Genomic DNA, 13068 nt, shown 5'->3' on the forward strand with positions numbered 1-13068 from the left:
GACATAACACGATGTGCTTACGAACTCTGCTGCTTCACTCCTCACTCAGGGAAGTAAGCTGAAAGTAATGCTGCAAGGTTGACCAAAGACTGCCCAAAGTCAATGTGCAAAAAGGCACACCAATCATTTCTCTGCTAGAATTGCACATTTCCATTATCCTTCAGGTGGAAAAGATGTAAGTTCTGTCTTAAAACCTTTTAATTATGTTTCACATTGTGTCTTATATCAATAAACCCTCAATACAATGGCTGACTGTCTTTCACACTCTTTTTAATGTACAACTGACTCTCCCTATACCCGGTGTCAAAATTCAGTATCGTCTGGATGGAAGCTTTTGAACCTTGGTCACTTCCTGGCAAAAACGATATCCACAGCCTTCAGTTTGCAGATGATGCTACATGGTGGCTCACTCTGTACAGGACGTGCAAAGGAAGCTTGACCTCTTTAACATCTCTATAACCCCCACCACTTGGCCTGGGTTTGCAAAATCCTACTAACTGTCCTGGTTTAAGACTCTTTAACCTATGATTATCCCTCTCTCCACTTGCATTGTCTGTATCCGCAAAAACCCATAAAGTCTCACATTCCAACCATTATCTTGCGATTGTGTCTCTGTCTCTATATGCCGTGTTTGTGAGTCCACCTCTCCACTCACCTGATGAAGGAGCAGCGCTCCGAAAGCTCGTGATTCCAGATAAACCTGTTGGACTTTAACCTGGTGTTGTGAGACTTCTTACTGTGCCACTCCAGTCCAATGCCGGCATCTCCACACCATCTTTAACACCTATAAGAGTCTCAGCCTATCTTTAAACATCACCAAGATGAAGGTGGTTCCCGAGGCCTGATGAGTGACCCCCTGCACCATCCTATGTAGACATGGTGGTTCTGGAGTATGTGCAGTGTTTCTCATATCTCGACAGCCACCTCTCCCAAGGGACTATCAGTGATGAGGAAGTACATCAATATACTGAGTCAACTGTGCAAGCTCCACCAACCTGTCTTTGACAACAGGGGTCCTGGTTTATAAGGCCGTTGTGTTCACCCTCCCCTGCTGTAGTGAAACCTGGACTGTCTATCGATGCCATGTTTGTGTCCTTGAGTATTTACATAATCAGTGCTTGTGTGGAAGCTTGGGGATCAAATGGGAGGTTCGTTGGCCCAGCACTGGCTTCCTCTACAAAGCTGGCTGTACCAGCACCAAAATCCGTCCCTGTGCAACCAACTCCAATGGCTGGGCCATTATGTCCAAATGCCCAAAAGTGCCTCTCTCGCCAGGTTCTCTTCTCCCAGCTCTCCATTGCCCAGCCCTCTCAGGGTGGCCAAAGGTAAAGATCGAAGGAAAAGCTTAAGGCTGCCCTAAAGCACGGAGGCACCAACACCACTGACTGAGAGGAGAGGGAGAATTTAGCATGGCCAAAGTACCTAACCAGCACATCTTTCGGACTGTGGGAGGAAACCAGAGCACCCAGAGGAAACTCACACAGAACAGGGAGAATGTGCAAACTCCACACAGACAGCGACCCAAGCCGGGAATCGAACCCAGGCCCCTGGCACGGTGAGGGAGTAGTGCTAACTACTGTGCCACAAAAGCTTTTCTTCTTTTTGTTTTTCACATTATCATTTGATTTGATTTATTATTGTCACTTGTATTAGCGTACAGTGAAAAATATTGTTTCTTGCGCACTATACGTACGTTGCGCATGCCATTCATAGAGAAGGAAAGGAGAGAGTGTAGGATGTAGTATTACAGTCATTGCTAGGATGTAGAGGAAGATCAGCTTAATGCAAGGTAGGTCCATTCAAAATTTGGATGGCAGCAGGAAAGAAGCTGTTCTTGAGTCAGTTGATACGTGACCACAGACTTTTGTATTGTTTTTCTGACAGAAGGAGGTGGAAGAGAATATGTTTGGGGGGTGTAAGATCCTTAATTATAAGAACATAAGAACTAGGAGCAGGAGTAGGCCATCTGGTCCCTCAAGCCTCCTCTGCCATTCAATAAGACCATGGCTGATCTTTTCATGGACTCAGGTCCACTTACTCACCCATTCACCACAGCCCTTAATTCCTTTACTGTTCAAAAATTATCTATCCTTGCCTTAAAAACGTTCAATGATGTAACCTCAACTGGGAATTCCACAGATTCACAACCCTTTGTGTGAAGAAGTTCCTCCTCAACTCAGTCCTAAATCTGCTTCCCCTTATTTTGAGGCCATGCCGCTATTTCTTGTTTCACCCACCAGTGGAAATAACTTCTCTATCTTATATATTTCCTTCATAACCTTATATGTTTCTGTTACATCTCCCCTCATTCTTCAATATTCCAATGAGTATAGCCCCAGCCTACTCAGTCTCTCCTCGTAAGCCAACCTTTTCAACTCCGGAATCAACCTAGTGAATCTACTCTGCACCCCCTCCAGTGCCAGTATATCCTTTCTCAAGTAAGGAGACCAGAACTGTACACAGTACAGCCAGTTATGCTGGCTGCTTTTCCAAAGCAGTGGGAAGTGTGGACAGAGTCAGTGGATGAGAGGCTGATTTATGTGATTGACCGGGTTACGTTCACGACTTTTTGTAGTTCCCAGCAGTCTTGGGCAGGGCAGGAGACATAACATTATGAGATCAAAGCAAAAGATACACCAATAAATCTCTGTTAACAGTTCTCTTACCAACATCTTTCAGTGCCTTCAAACCACTTCAGTTACTATGAAACATCACCTTGTCATTTTTCCCCGTTGATTTATATTTGGCCAACGATACAGGAATATTTCAGGTCTCTATCCTTCATCAGTGAGATGTATTTGGCTCTCGACCAGAGGATTTCCCAAATATAATATACCTTCTGGAACTAAATCTGTCCTTTTTCCATATCCATTTCCCACCCAAAAGAGTTCGCTGGACTATATTTCCTTAAGTACATCTGGCCTACAGACCACATGCATTCGCACAATGATATATTGCTCTCAATACACTATAATATTCCATTGCAGCTTGATGGCAAGTGAGTGTGAAACAGTGTTGCTGCATGGGGCCCTTCATGTCTAGAACAAAGAAAATTACAGCACGGGAACAGGCCCTTCGGCCCTCCAAGCCTGTACCGACCATGCTGCCTAACTGAACTAAAACTCCCTACCCTTCCAGGGACCATATTCCTCCATTCCCATCCTATTCATGTATTTGTCAAGGAGCCACTTAAAAGTCCACCACTTCCCCCAGCAGTGAGTTCCAGGCACCCACTACTCTCTGCGTAAAGAACCTGAAATGTAATGAAACTCCGTGCCTATTGCCAGTGCAGAGCTGACAGCTCTGGAAATCTGGCGCTCAGAGATCCGCTCTGCGCAGGACACCCAGCGCAAATTGCGCTAATCCAGCCTGTCTTAAATCTGGATGGGAGGATCTCCTCTAGTGCCCCCAAAAATAAAGAGAAATGACACATCAGTCCTGTAAAGTTTTGCCAGCATTGAGACGTAACGGTGATTACGACAATAAAAATATTCTATTAAATTCTTCTTTCACAGGATGACAACGCAGTGGAGATGAAAATTCCGATGGAGCCTAATTATTGGATGGGTTGTTTTAATGGGACTTCTCAAACTCTGGTCACTTTAATTGTGTAAACAGCTGATGCATTGGACAGAATGGAAGACACTCACACCAAGCAGCAGTTGCACAAGCCTATCAAAGAAATCTGCTTCATCAATGTCTACTGCCTCGGAGGCGAAGCCAGATGGATCCCCTACAAGTGCAGCACTTTGTTCGATAGCTCCGTAAGCTGCTTTCCAGAGAGCAAGCGAGCGAAGGAGGAGCCAGGCAGTGCGAAACAGAGAGGCTTGTGCTCTCTCAACACTGCTTATATTCAGAAGCAAACTGCTACGACCGACGCTGTTAAGGAACTGCGCACATCAGCCTTATGGCCAGCTGAAAAACAATCAATATTTGCTGGAGCATCCAGCACAGGGCAGGCTTACAGCCTAGCTTTGAAGATGGGAAATCAAGATGGAAAATTTGAAGACGCTCAGGAGGCAGAAGATAAGCACAGTGAACGGGAAGAAGATTACAGCGACCTGCAGCATTCAGTGTCAGTGACTTCTGACTGCAAGAAAGCTGATGCCAAGAAGAAAAAGCTGAAAAAGCTTGGCAGAAGAAGGGAAAACACCGAGGAGCCTTCATGCAAAACTGTCAAAAGGAAGTCTTTTGTGGAATTGGAACGTTCCACTGTGAGAGTAAAAGAAGTGTCACTGCCGAGAAGTGAAGTGTGCATCAAAACCACCGTGGATGCATCTCTGAATCCAGTTAATTACAGTAAGAGCAAAAATCTCCAGCCAGCCACGATGGGTATTGACTTACTGTCAGGAACGAAAAGGGCCGAGTCAGAGCTAGCAAAGGACAATTTAGATTTCCAGGATGACATCAGAGCAGATGGACGATGTACTGATGTTTGCAACTTTATGTCAGAGCGCGGTGATGTACTTCTTACTGAAGATTTAGTGACCGGTAGCAACAGTCTGTTGGATGACCTACAGGACACCATAAAACTCCTGGGAGGACAGCAGGAAAGCTGCTCACAAATGAATCAGACAACTCAGAGCTCACCTGACAAGGCCAGCACGTGCTTGACAAATCCAACGTCAGGGAATAACGACCATCGCTGCAGAGATGAATTAACTCAGGAGAACGGAGCAGCCAGGGTGGTTGTCAAAATACAGGACACAGGCATGGTCGTGCGAAAAGTTGTGCCGGCTATTCTGAAGCCCGAAGAAGACAAAAATGGCACCCCTTTTGCAAATGCGTCGGTGAAACGTTACAGTGCGGGACAGAATATTTCTACAGTGGTGGGCGCAATGCAAAGCGAAACTGTGACCATTTGTGATGTGGTCACACTACCTGTGACAGAGTCGGAAGGTGAGAGCTGGACGACGTGTGGCAGAGAGCTGGACGGCGGCAGAAGAATCGGTGAACCAGCCGAGGGAGAGGTACAAACGAGTGCAGATTCCCAGGCGCTCAGTAAATACGTCAACAAGCGCCTGATAAATGTCGTCGAGACTGACCAATTTCGTGAAGCTGGTGAGTGGCACAGAGTGGAAAAGGGCAAGTCGTGGGCGAGTGGAACCAGTCGGACTTGTGACAATAAAAACTCATTAAGGGATGACCCACTACCAGCGAAAGAGAAAACGTTTCAAAAACCCCTTGAATCTGCTGATGGCGTTTCCTTGGGGGAAAATTTGAATCAAACCATTTCTCCATCTTCATTACCAGGAGTTAGTAATATTTATAACAATCTATGTGATGCTAACAATACGCATCATGTGTCCCCCGTTGCATCCCCTTTGACCTCAGGATTACCTAGCCCTCAACTCCATCACAGGATTCTCCCACTGTCTGTGTTAGAAATGGAACAGAAAACCATCCAAGAGGACAGTTTAAAGCTACACTCATCCTGTTCGCCACCTGGAGGAGTAGAAGTGGGACAAAATTTGAGAGAAGGAAATCATTTGCGACAAAATCTCAGTGACACAAATGGAAAATTTCAGGAGCAGGACTACAAGGAACAAGATGCATTATTTGACTATCTGTCATTGCAAGGTTGGTTAAAAGCAATTTTTTTTTAATTCATGTGATTGCTTCATTTTCATTGGTTTAAAATAGTTATATTTATTTTTGTATGATCTTTAGTTTTAGAATTTTCACAGTAACTTCACTGCTGTGTTAATGTCAGCCTACTTGTGACACTGATAAATAAACTTTAAACTAAAACTTCGAACTTAACTACAGAAAATCAAGTCCGACAGATACATTTTTTGAGGAAAAGAAGTTCTGGTCATGTTGTTAAAATTCCATGTAATTAAATAATTGTCACAGACAATCTATAGATTGAGAGGTCACACGACACCAGGTTACTGTCCAACAGGTTTGTTTGAAATCACAAGGTTTCAGAGCTCTGCCCTTCGTCAAGTAAAGTTGGTGCAGACTTGATGGGCTGAATGGCTTCCTTCTGCACTGTAGGGAAGCTAGCTATGGACAAAGGAGCAGTGCTCTGAAAGCTTGTAATTTTCAAATAAACCTGTTGGACTATAACATGGTTTCATCTGACTTCCCATCTTGTCCACCCCAATCCAACAACAGCGTCTCCACATCATGGCCGTAATCAGTAGATTGCACAGCTTATAGACGGATCCATCAAAATGTAATGTAACTGATAATTAAATGTATGAGAGCAATCAGTACAGATTCCCATATTCCTTTGTTAATTTCTCTGGGGTTTGAGAAACAAAAGCTTCAAGGTGAAAGGTTATCGTGCTCAGTTTCTAGTGGGCTATGAGTTGACAGCCACCAAGGTTATGATGTGGTCAATAGAACCATGAGGAGGACTTCACCAGCTGGATTTTCATGACTCAAAGCTGTTGTGGGAAATGGTCTGAATGTCTGGGGAGATACCAGTGCTCTGACCCATTTGGAGTGGAACTGGAATCTGCTGGGATCTTCATGATAGGGCCTTGACTGGAGGCTTCTAAGATTGACACCGTCTATCCTAAATTTGTTTGGATTATCTCTTTCACAAAGCTGCTCGATCATAAACAGAATTGCATCTTTTGGGATTGGACTGTCCCCACATACCTGGTGTAAATTCTTGATCACGCTGTGCCAACCGCTCCCCCCCCACCCCCGAACTTACCCTGCAAACCGTGGGAATGTTCAACATTTATCCATACTGTACAATTAGTTAAAATTAATGATGCTGTCTTCCACTGAATCCCTACGATGCAGAAGGAGGCCATTCAGCCCATCAAGTCTGCACCAACTCTCTGAAAAGGTGTTTTACCCAGGCCCACCACCGCTGCCCTATCCCTGTGGCCCAACACATTTACCATGGCCAACCCATTTAACCTTTAGATACCAAGGGGCAATTTAGCATGGCGAATCCACTGAACCTACACATCACAGTGGTTAGCATTGGTGCTTCACAGCTCCAGAGACCCGGGTTCAATTCTGGTCTTGGGTCACTGTCTGTGCGGAGTTTAGATGTCCCCTCCCCACCCCCCCGCCCTCCTCAACCCCCTGTGTCTGCGTAGGTTTCCTCTGGATGCTCCAATTTCCTTGCACGGTCCAAAGATGTGTGGGTTAAGTGCATTGTCCATGCTAAGTTGCCCTTTAGTGTCAGGGGACCAAGAGGGTAAATACTTGGGAATGGGGATAAGGCCTGGGTGGGATTGTTGTCGGTGCAGCCTCAATGGGTCAAATGGTGTCCTTCTGAATTGTAGGGATTCCGTGATTCTATCTTGGGACATCAAGGGGTAACGTAGCATAGCCAATTCACCTAACCTGCACTTCTTTCGACTGTGGGAGAGAAGGAAGGAGGAGGAGGAAACCCACGCAGACACGGGGAATCCAATCACCCAAGGCTGAAATTGAACCCAGGTCTCTGTCGCTTTGAGGCAGCAGTGTTAACCACTGTGCCACCGTGCCGTTGACTCTGGAAACTTCAGTGGAGTCAGAAAGGAAGTTCACCTTCAAGGGCAGAGGGTCCAAAGCTTTCTGGCCCTTTCTGTCTTCTTGTACTTGCATTACTCCTGAGAATGTGCTGTGTACAGCACACTGCAGCAATCCTTGAAAATGTTGGCATCAATGAGTGCGCATGATTGAGTGGGATGAAGGTCTTGTGATGAGTTCTTGCATCTCATACATTTTTGCAATGAGAAAACTCCCCACACCAAAACAAAGCTCCCTTTGATAATTATGGGTTGGAGAAACGCCTGTGCTTTGACTCTGATTGTATTGAGACATTGGCTGGTACAACACCATCTGTACTACTGCCATTATTTTCCCTGAAATAACATTTGCATTGAATCAAATAATTATTTTCTCATCTTGATCCTTTTAAAGACAGCTTTTTTAATTACTTTACAAGACTCAGCATCCAGTTTTGAGACATAGATATATATATATAAAAAATTAATTGGAATGACTTCACAGCAAGAACTACGCTGACAGAGATACGTAGCTCAGAAACATGTGATTCATGCATGAGCATCCATATGTGGCAAATCGGGATAAAAAAAACCTTGTAGATTAGTACCTCATGCTGATGGCTTATTAACTGGTTCATGTTTGGAGGGAACGTGAAGTGGTCCATCAGTGGTTAAATATTGGCTTTGGCGGGATAATTTACTTCAGGGTATTTATAATATTTTAAATTTTACAGCACTTTTCTTCTGTCGGTTTGTCAATTCTATGGCCCTAACTCGGTCCTCTGGGGTACGAATCCCACACAATGGCTGATGCATTTTTATGTCGAAGTTCCTTGAAGATTTTGGAGCTTGGAGACCCATTGCTTCAATGTTTTGCAAATTTAAATAATTAAGAGATTGAGAGTGGTAAAACGCAAGAACAGTTGGTGGGTCTTTGGTTTGATTTATTATTGTCATATGTATTGGGATAATGAAAAGTATTGTTTCTTGCACAGTATACAGACAAAGCATACTGTTCATAGAGAAGGAAAGCCGAAGGTGCAGAATGTAGTTAATACATTGTACATTGTTAGCACGTAGTACGTCAACTGTAATATTAGAATGTTACAGTCATAGCTAGGGTGTAGCGAAAGATCAGCTTAGCATAAAGTGAGTCCATTCAAAAGTCTGATGGCAGCAGGAAAGAAGCTGTTCTTGAGTCGGTTGGTACGTGATCTCACACTTCTCTATCTTTTTCCCAACGGAAGAAGGTGGAAGAGAGAATGTCCAGGGCGAATGGGGTCCTTGATCATGCTGGCTGCTTTTCCGAGGCAGCAAGAAGTGTAGACTGAGTCAATGGATGGGAAGCTGGTTTGTGTGATGGACTGGGCTAAGTTAACAACCCTTTGTAGTTTAAATGCCTAAAGTAATGATGCAGCTAAGCTGATCTTGTCTCATGTTACAAATGCAAGGTTAAGTTTTGGTGCCGTGCTTTTTATTTAGGGTTAAGTGGAGGAATGAAGGAAGTCCTTTAAATTAGGCATTTCCCATTTAAAATGAAGATGAGTCAAATGCTGAAAAGCTCTGACTTTGTCTCTGGTTGGAACTATCCAGTGTCGCTACAGTGAACGGTGCTTTGGCTGAGTGCCAAATTCTCCATTCTCACCAGGGCAGGTACGGACGAGATCAGAGAATCCCACCCAAAATTTCTCACGTACAGAGTTGTGAGTCTTTAGAACTACCAGAGCCTTTGAATATTTTTGAGGCAGAGGTGGATAGATCCTTGGTGGGGAAGGGTTACTGGCAGTAGGCAGATTTGAGGTTATTATCAGAACAGCCATGATCTTGTCAAATGGCAGAGCATGTTCAAGGGGCTGAATGGTCCACTCCTGTCTCTGTAAAGACATTTGTTTGTTTGTATAACCTGTGACTGGTTCTGAATTCTGCTAATAGCAAGCTTAGGTGTTAAATTTAAAGGGGTCTCAGGTTGTTTTCCTGGGAAGAAGGTGCAAGGTGTTCAGACCTGTAAACAACGACCGAAGCAACTGTACTGATGGTGGATAGACTGTTAGTTTGTCTCAGGAAGGTGTTAGGAAAGTCAAGTTTTGTAAATGCTTATACATTAAACTGTCCATATTGTTTCCGGAGTATAATAAAATCAGGAGCTTAAAGGATAGCTAATTTGCATTTCTACCTGGATACAAGGCCCATATGATTTGCATTGCCCTGCTAACAGGCTTTGAGAGGGGGAGAGTTCATAGGAAGCCACTATAAGATTGGGCTACAGGATATTTTCTAAAAGATATCGCTGAAATTCATGGTCAGTCTGCAAGAATCTGAAAGAGAGCAGAGAGAAAGCGCAACAGCGAGTATCTATGATGCAATAATACAATGTGGAGTTCTTACTTGGGTTGAAGTGACTGGGTTTGGGAGGATTTGGAGGAGACTGGAAGATTTGCCTAACTTCAGCTAGACAGAAAACTCTCCACCTTATCTCTCACAGCAAAATTCAGCTCTGAGAGCCGGAGTTATCTGGCTGAGAAAGAAAAAGAAAGGGAACAAGTTCTTAGGGGCTTAGAATCACTTTGGACTGTTTTATGGAGAATGTGACGTCCACCGACAACCATAAAATAAAGTATAAACATGGGAGGAGGGGATTTTTTCATTAGTTTTAAATGTTAAATGGAAGCCTTTTCTGTAAATTAGCATTTAGGCTTCCTGCTGAAACAATCTTAGAATCATAGAATCATACAGTGCAGAAGAGGCCCTTTAGCCCAGTATGCACTAAACAATAAATAGTCTCACAACACCAGGTTAAAGCCCAACAGGATTATTTGGAATTATGAGCCTTCCACTCACCTGAAGAAGGAGCAGTGCTCTGAAAGCTCGTGATTCCAAATAAACCTGTTGGACTTTATCTTGGTGTTGTGAGACTTCTTACTGTGCCCATCCTAGTCCAATGCTGGCATCTCCACATCATGGGCACTAAGCAATGTTTAGCCAGTGTTTCTTGTAGTTTGTATGTTACCGTAAAAGTCTTGAAATTTGTAATCTTGTGCAGATGTTCATTGGTAATTCAAATTTCTTTCCAAAAGTTATTAGTCTCAACATGAATCATCAGACTAGGGTGATTAGGAACTGGAAGAGGCTGGCCCGGATCTTCTGGGCCTGCTGAACATTGATAGACTTTTGGCTGGCGCCCTGCACCTCTTGTGCGGGGCTGGAAAATCCTGAATAAGGAAACAGAAGCAGAGAAGAGTAGAGGACTTTTAACAACTGAAACAATAATTCAAAGGAATAGTATAGAATTGAGGACAAAGCGGTGTGACAATATTGGAGCAAATGGATCACCATTCAGAAATAACTGATAATGTGAAAAATTGCCCAACACCCGAGACAAACTGAAAGTGATTTGCAATCAGATGGTCAGAGCTGGCAGAGAGGGCTGTCCGTGGTTAAACCTCAAGCTCACATTGATATGAAATATATTGATCGCTTATTTAAAGAGTTCAGTTTATGTGATTGCTTGTGGTTAGCACTGTTGCCACTGTAGGGATTCTATGAGTCTATGATGATTCTATTCATTGTCAGTATGAACTGGTAGGTTATATTAAAACAGCTATAAATCTGGCAAAAGGATAATAGAGTGATGGATGAAATATCAATTTTTCTGCCGGTTACCTGACAATGTCTGGTACCTCTCCTGAAATTTGTTGTGACGTCTTCAATAATTTAAATTATTGATGATTGCAATTACTGTTCATTGGAGGACTGCAGTTTAAAATGCCCATTAAATAAAAGGCAATTGATATTCTTTTCTGATTTTCTTTACATTTTTATTTCTACATACCAGTCATCAAGCTTAGTGACAATTGGGCAGCACTGTGGTTAGCACTGCAGCCTCACAGTGCCAGGACCCGGGTTCAATTCCAGGCCTCAAGTCACTGTCTGTGCGGAGTTTGCACATTCTCCCCGTGTCTGCGTGGGTTTCCTCCAGGTGCTCCAGTTTCCTCCCACAGTCCACAAAATGCTCTGTTAGGTCTATTGGCCGTGCTAAATTCTACCTCAGTGTGCCTGAACAGGCGCTGGAGTATGGCAACTAGAGATTTCCACAGTAACTTCATTGCAGTGTTAAAGGAAGCCTACATGTGACAATAATAATTAAACTTTGATCATACTGCAGGTTGCAAGGGTCACACCAAAAGATAATTGTTTTTCCAAATTTAAAATGAGAAATCAGAAATTAAAGTGGATATTTTGGTGCAGGGAAGCTAAAATCAGAAATGGGAACAGGTTAAGTTTATGTTATATCCAAGTGCAGCGCCACTAATAATGATTCTTATGGACAGAAAATGCTCAAAATACTCAGCAGGCCAGGCAGTGTCTTAATCGAGAGAATTAAAATCAACGTTTCAGGTCAATGACCTTTTGTCTGTAGAAATTCGATATATAACAGGAAGTGTAGATAACTGAAGCATAACCTTGCTACTTCTGTAAACACTGGTCCTTGCAATAAACATTGACATTCTATTAACCTTCCTAATTACTTGCTCCACGTGAATGCTAACTTTTTGTGATTCATGCACTAGGGCATCCTCTGCAATTTAGAGCTCTGTAATCTCTCACCATGTAGATACTATACTTTTTTTTGTTCTTCCTTCCAAAATACACTACTTCATATTTGCCCACATTATACTCCATTTGCCAGATTTTTGCCCACTCACTTAACCTATCTCTGTCCCTTTGTGGCCCCCTTATGACTTTTTCACGACTTACTTTGGGCCTATCTTTGTACTATCAGCAAATTTAGCAACCATGACCAGAATCTGCCAATGTAGCACACCACTTGTCACATCTGGCCAACCAGAAAAATGACCTATTTATGCCTACTTTCTGTTTCCTGTTCAGATGCCAATCTCCTATCCATGCCAGCATATTGCCCCCTACACCATGAGTTATTGATAGTTGGTATTTGAAAGTTTTCTATTTCTCAAAATTCTTTAGTTAAAATATTAATTCTTTTGCCTTTAACCTAATTGATGAAGTTCTGTGGCTCATTTAATGGAGTCCCCCCATCCCCGTTGGGTTCAGGTCCCACCCCAGGACTTGATGGCCAAGGAAGGTGTGTCCGTAGCACAGCCAGACAGGTAAATTGTCATCCTGCCGATCCTTCCAACACACGCCAATGGGAGGCAGCAAGAGTAGGAGAGATTCCTGATCAGCTCAGTGGTGGAACGAAAGATAGAACCTCAAGTACAATTCCATATGAGAACACACATGTAAAAGTATGTGTTTCCACAACAATGCTGATATCCTGAATGAACGGTAACTATAGCAGACCACCCACCATATCTTATCACAACTCTACATAGAATCCCATTTGGCCCACTGGGTCTGCATCAACACCTATCCCACCCAGGCCCAGTTATTACACCACTTATTTATCCTGCTAATCTCCCTGACACTAAGTGTCAGTTTAGCATGACAAATCAATCTACCCTGCACATCTTTGGACTGTGGGAGGAAACCGGAGCACCCAGACAAAACCCACGCGGACATGGGGAGAATGTGCAGACTCCACATGAGGCCAGAATTGAATCCGGGTCCCTGGTGCTATGAGGGGATA

At 43.5% G+C, this 13068-nt stretch overlaps 1 protein-coding gene across 1 annotated transcript in view; it reads left to right on the forward strand.

The window, feature by feature from the left end:
* Nucleotides 1-13068, forward strand: part of LOC145352796 (formin-like) — a 250617-nt gene that overhangs the window by 9179 nt on the left and 228370 nt on the right. The window contains exon 2 of the mRNA XM_080203148.1: nucleotides 3516-5580. Coding sequence (XP_080059274.1) covers nucleotides 3636-5580 — 1945 coding nt within the window. The 5' untranslated portion in view covers nucleotides 3516-3635. The remainder of the gene's footprint in view (nucleotides 1-3515; nucleotides 5581-13068) is intronic.

Source organism: Carcharhinus amblyrhynchos, chromosome 14, assembly GCF_965287045.1.
Source record: "Carcharhinus amblyrhynchos chromosome 14, sCarAmb.v2.hapA, whole genome shotgun sequence".
Lineage (NCBI taxonomy): Eukaryota > Metazoa > Chordata > Chondrichthyes > Carcharhiniformes > Carcharhinidae > Carcharhinus > Carcharhinus amblyrhynchos.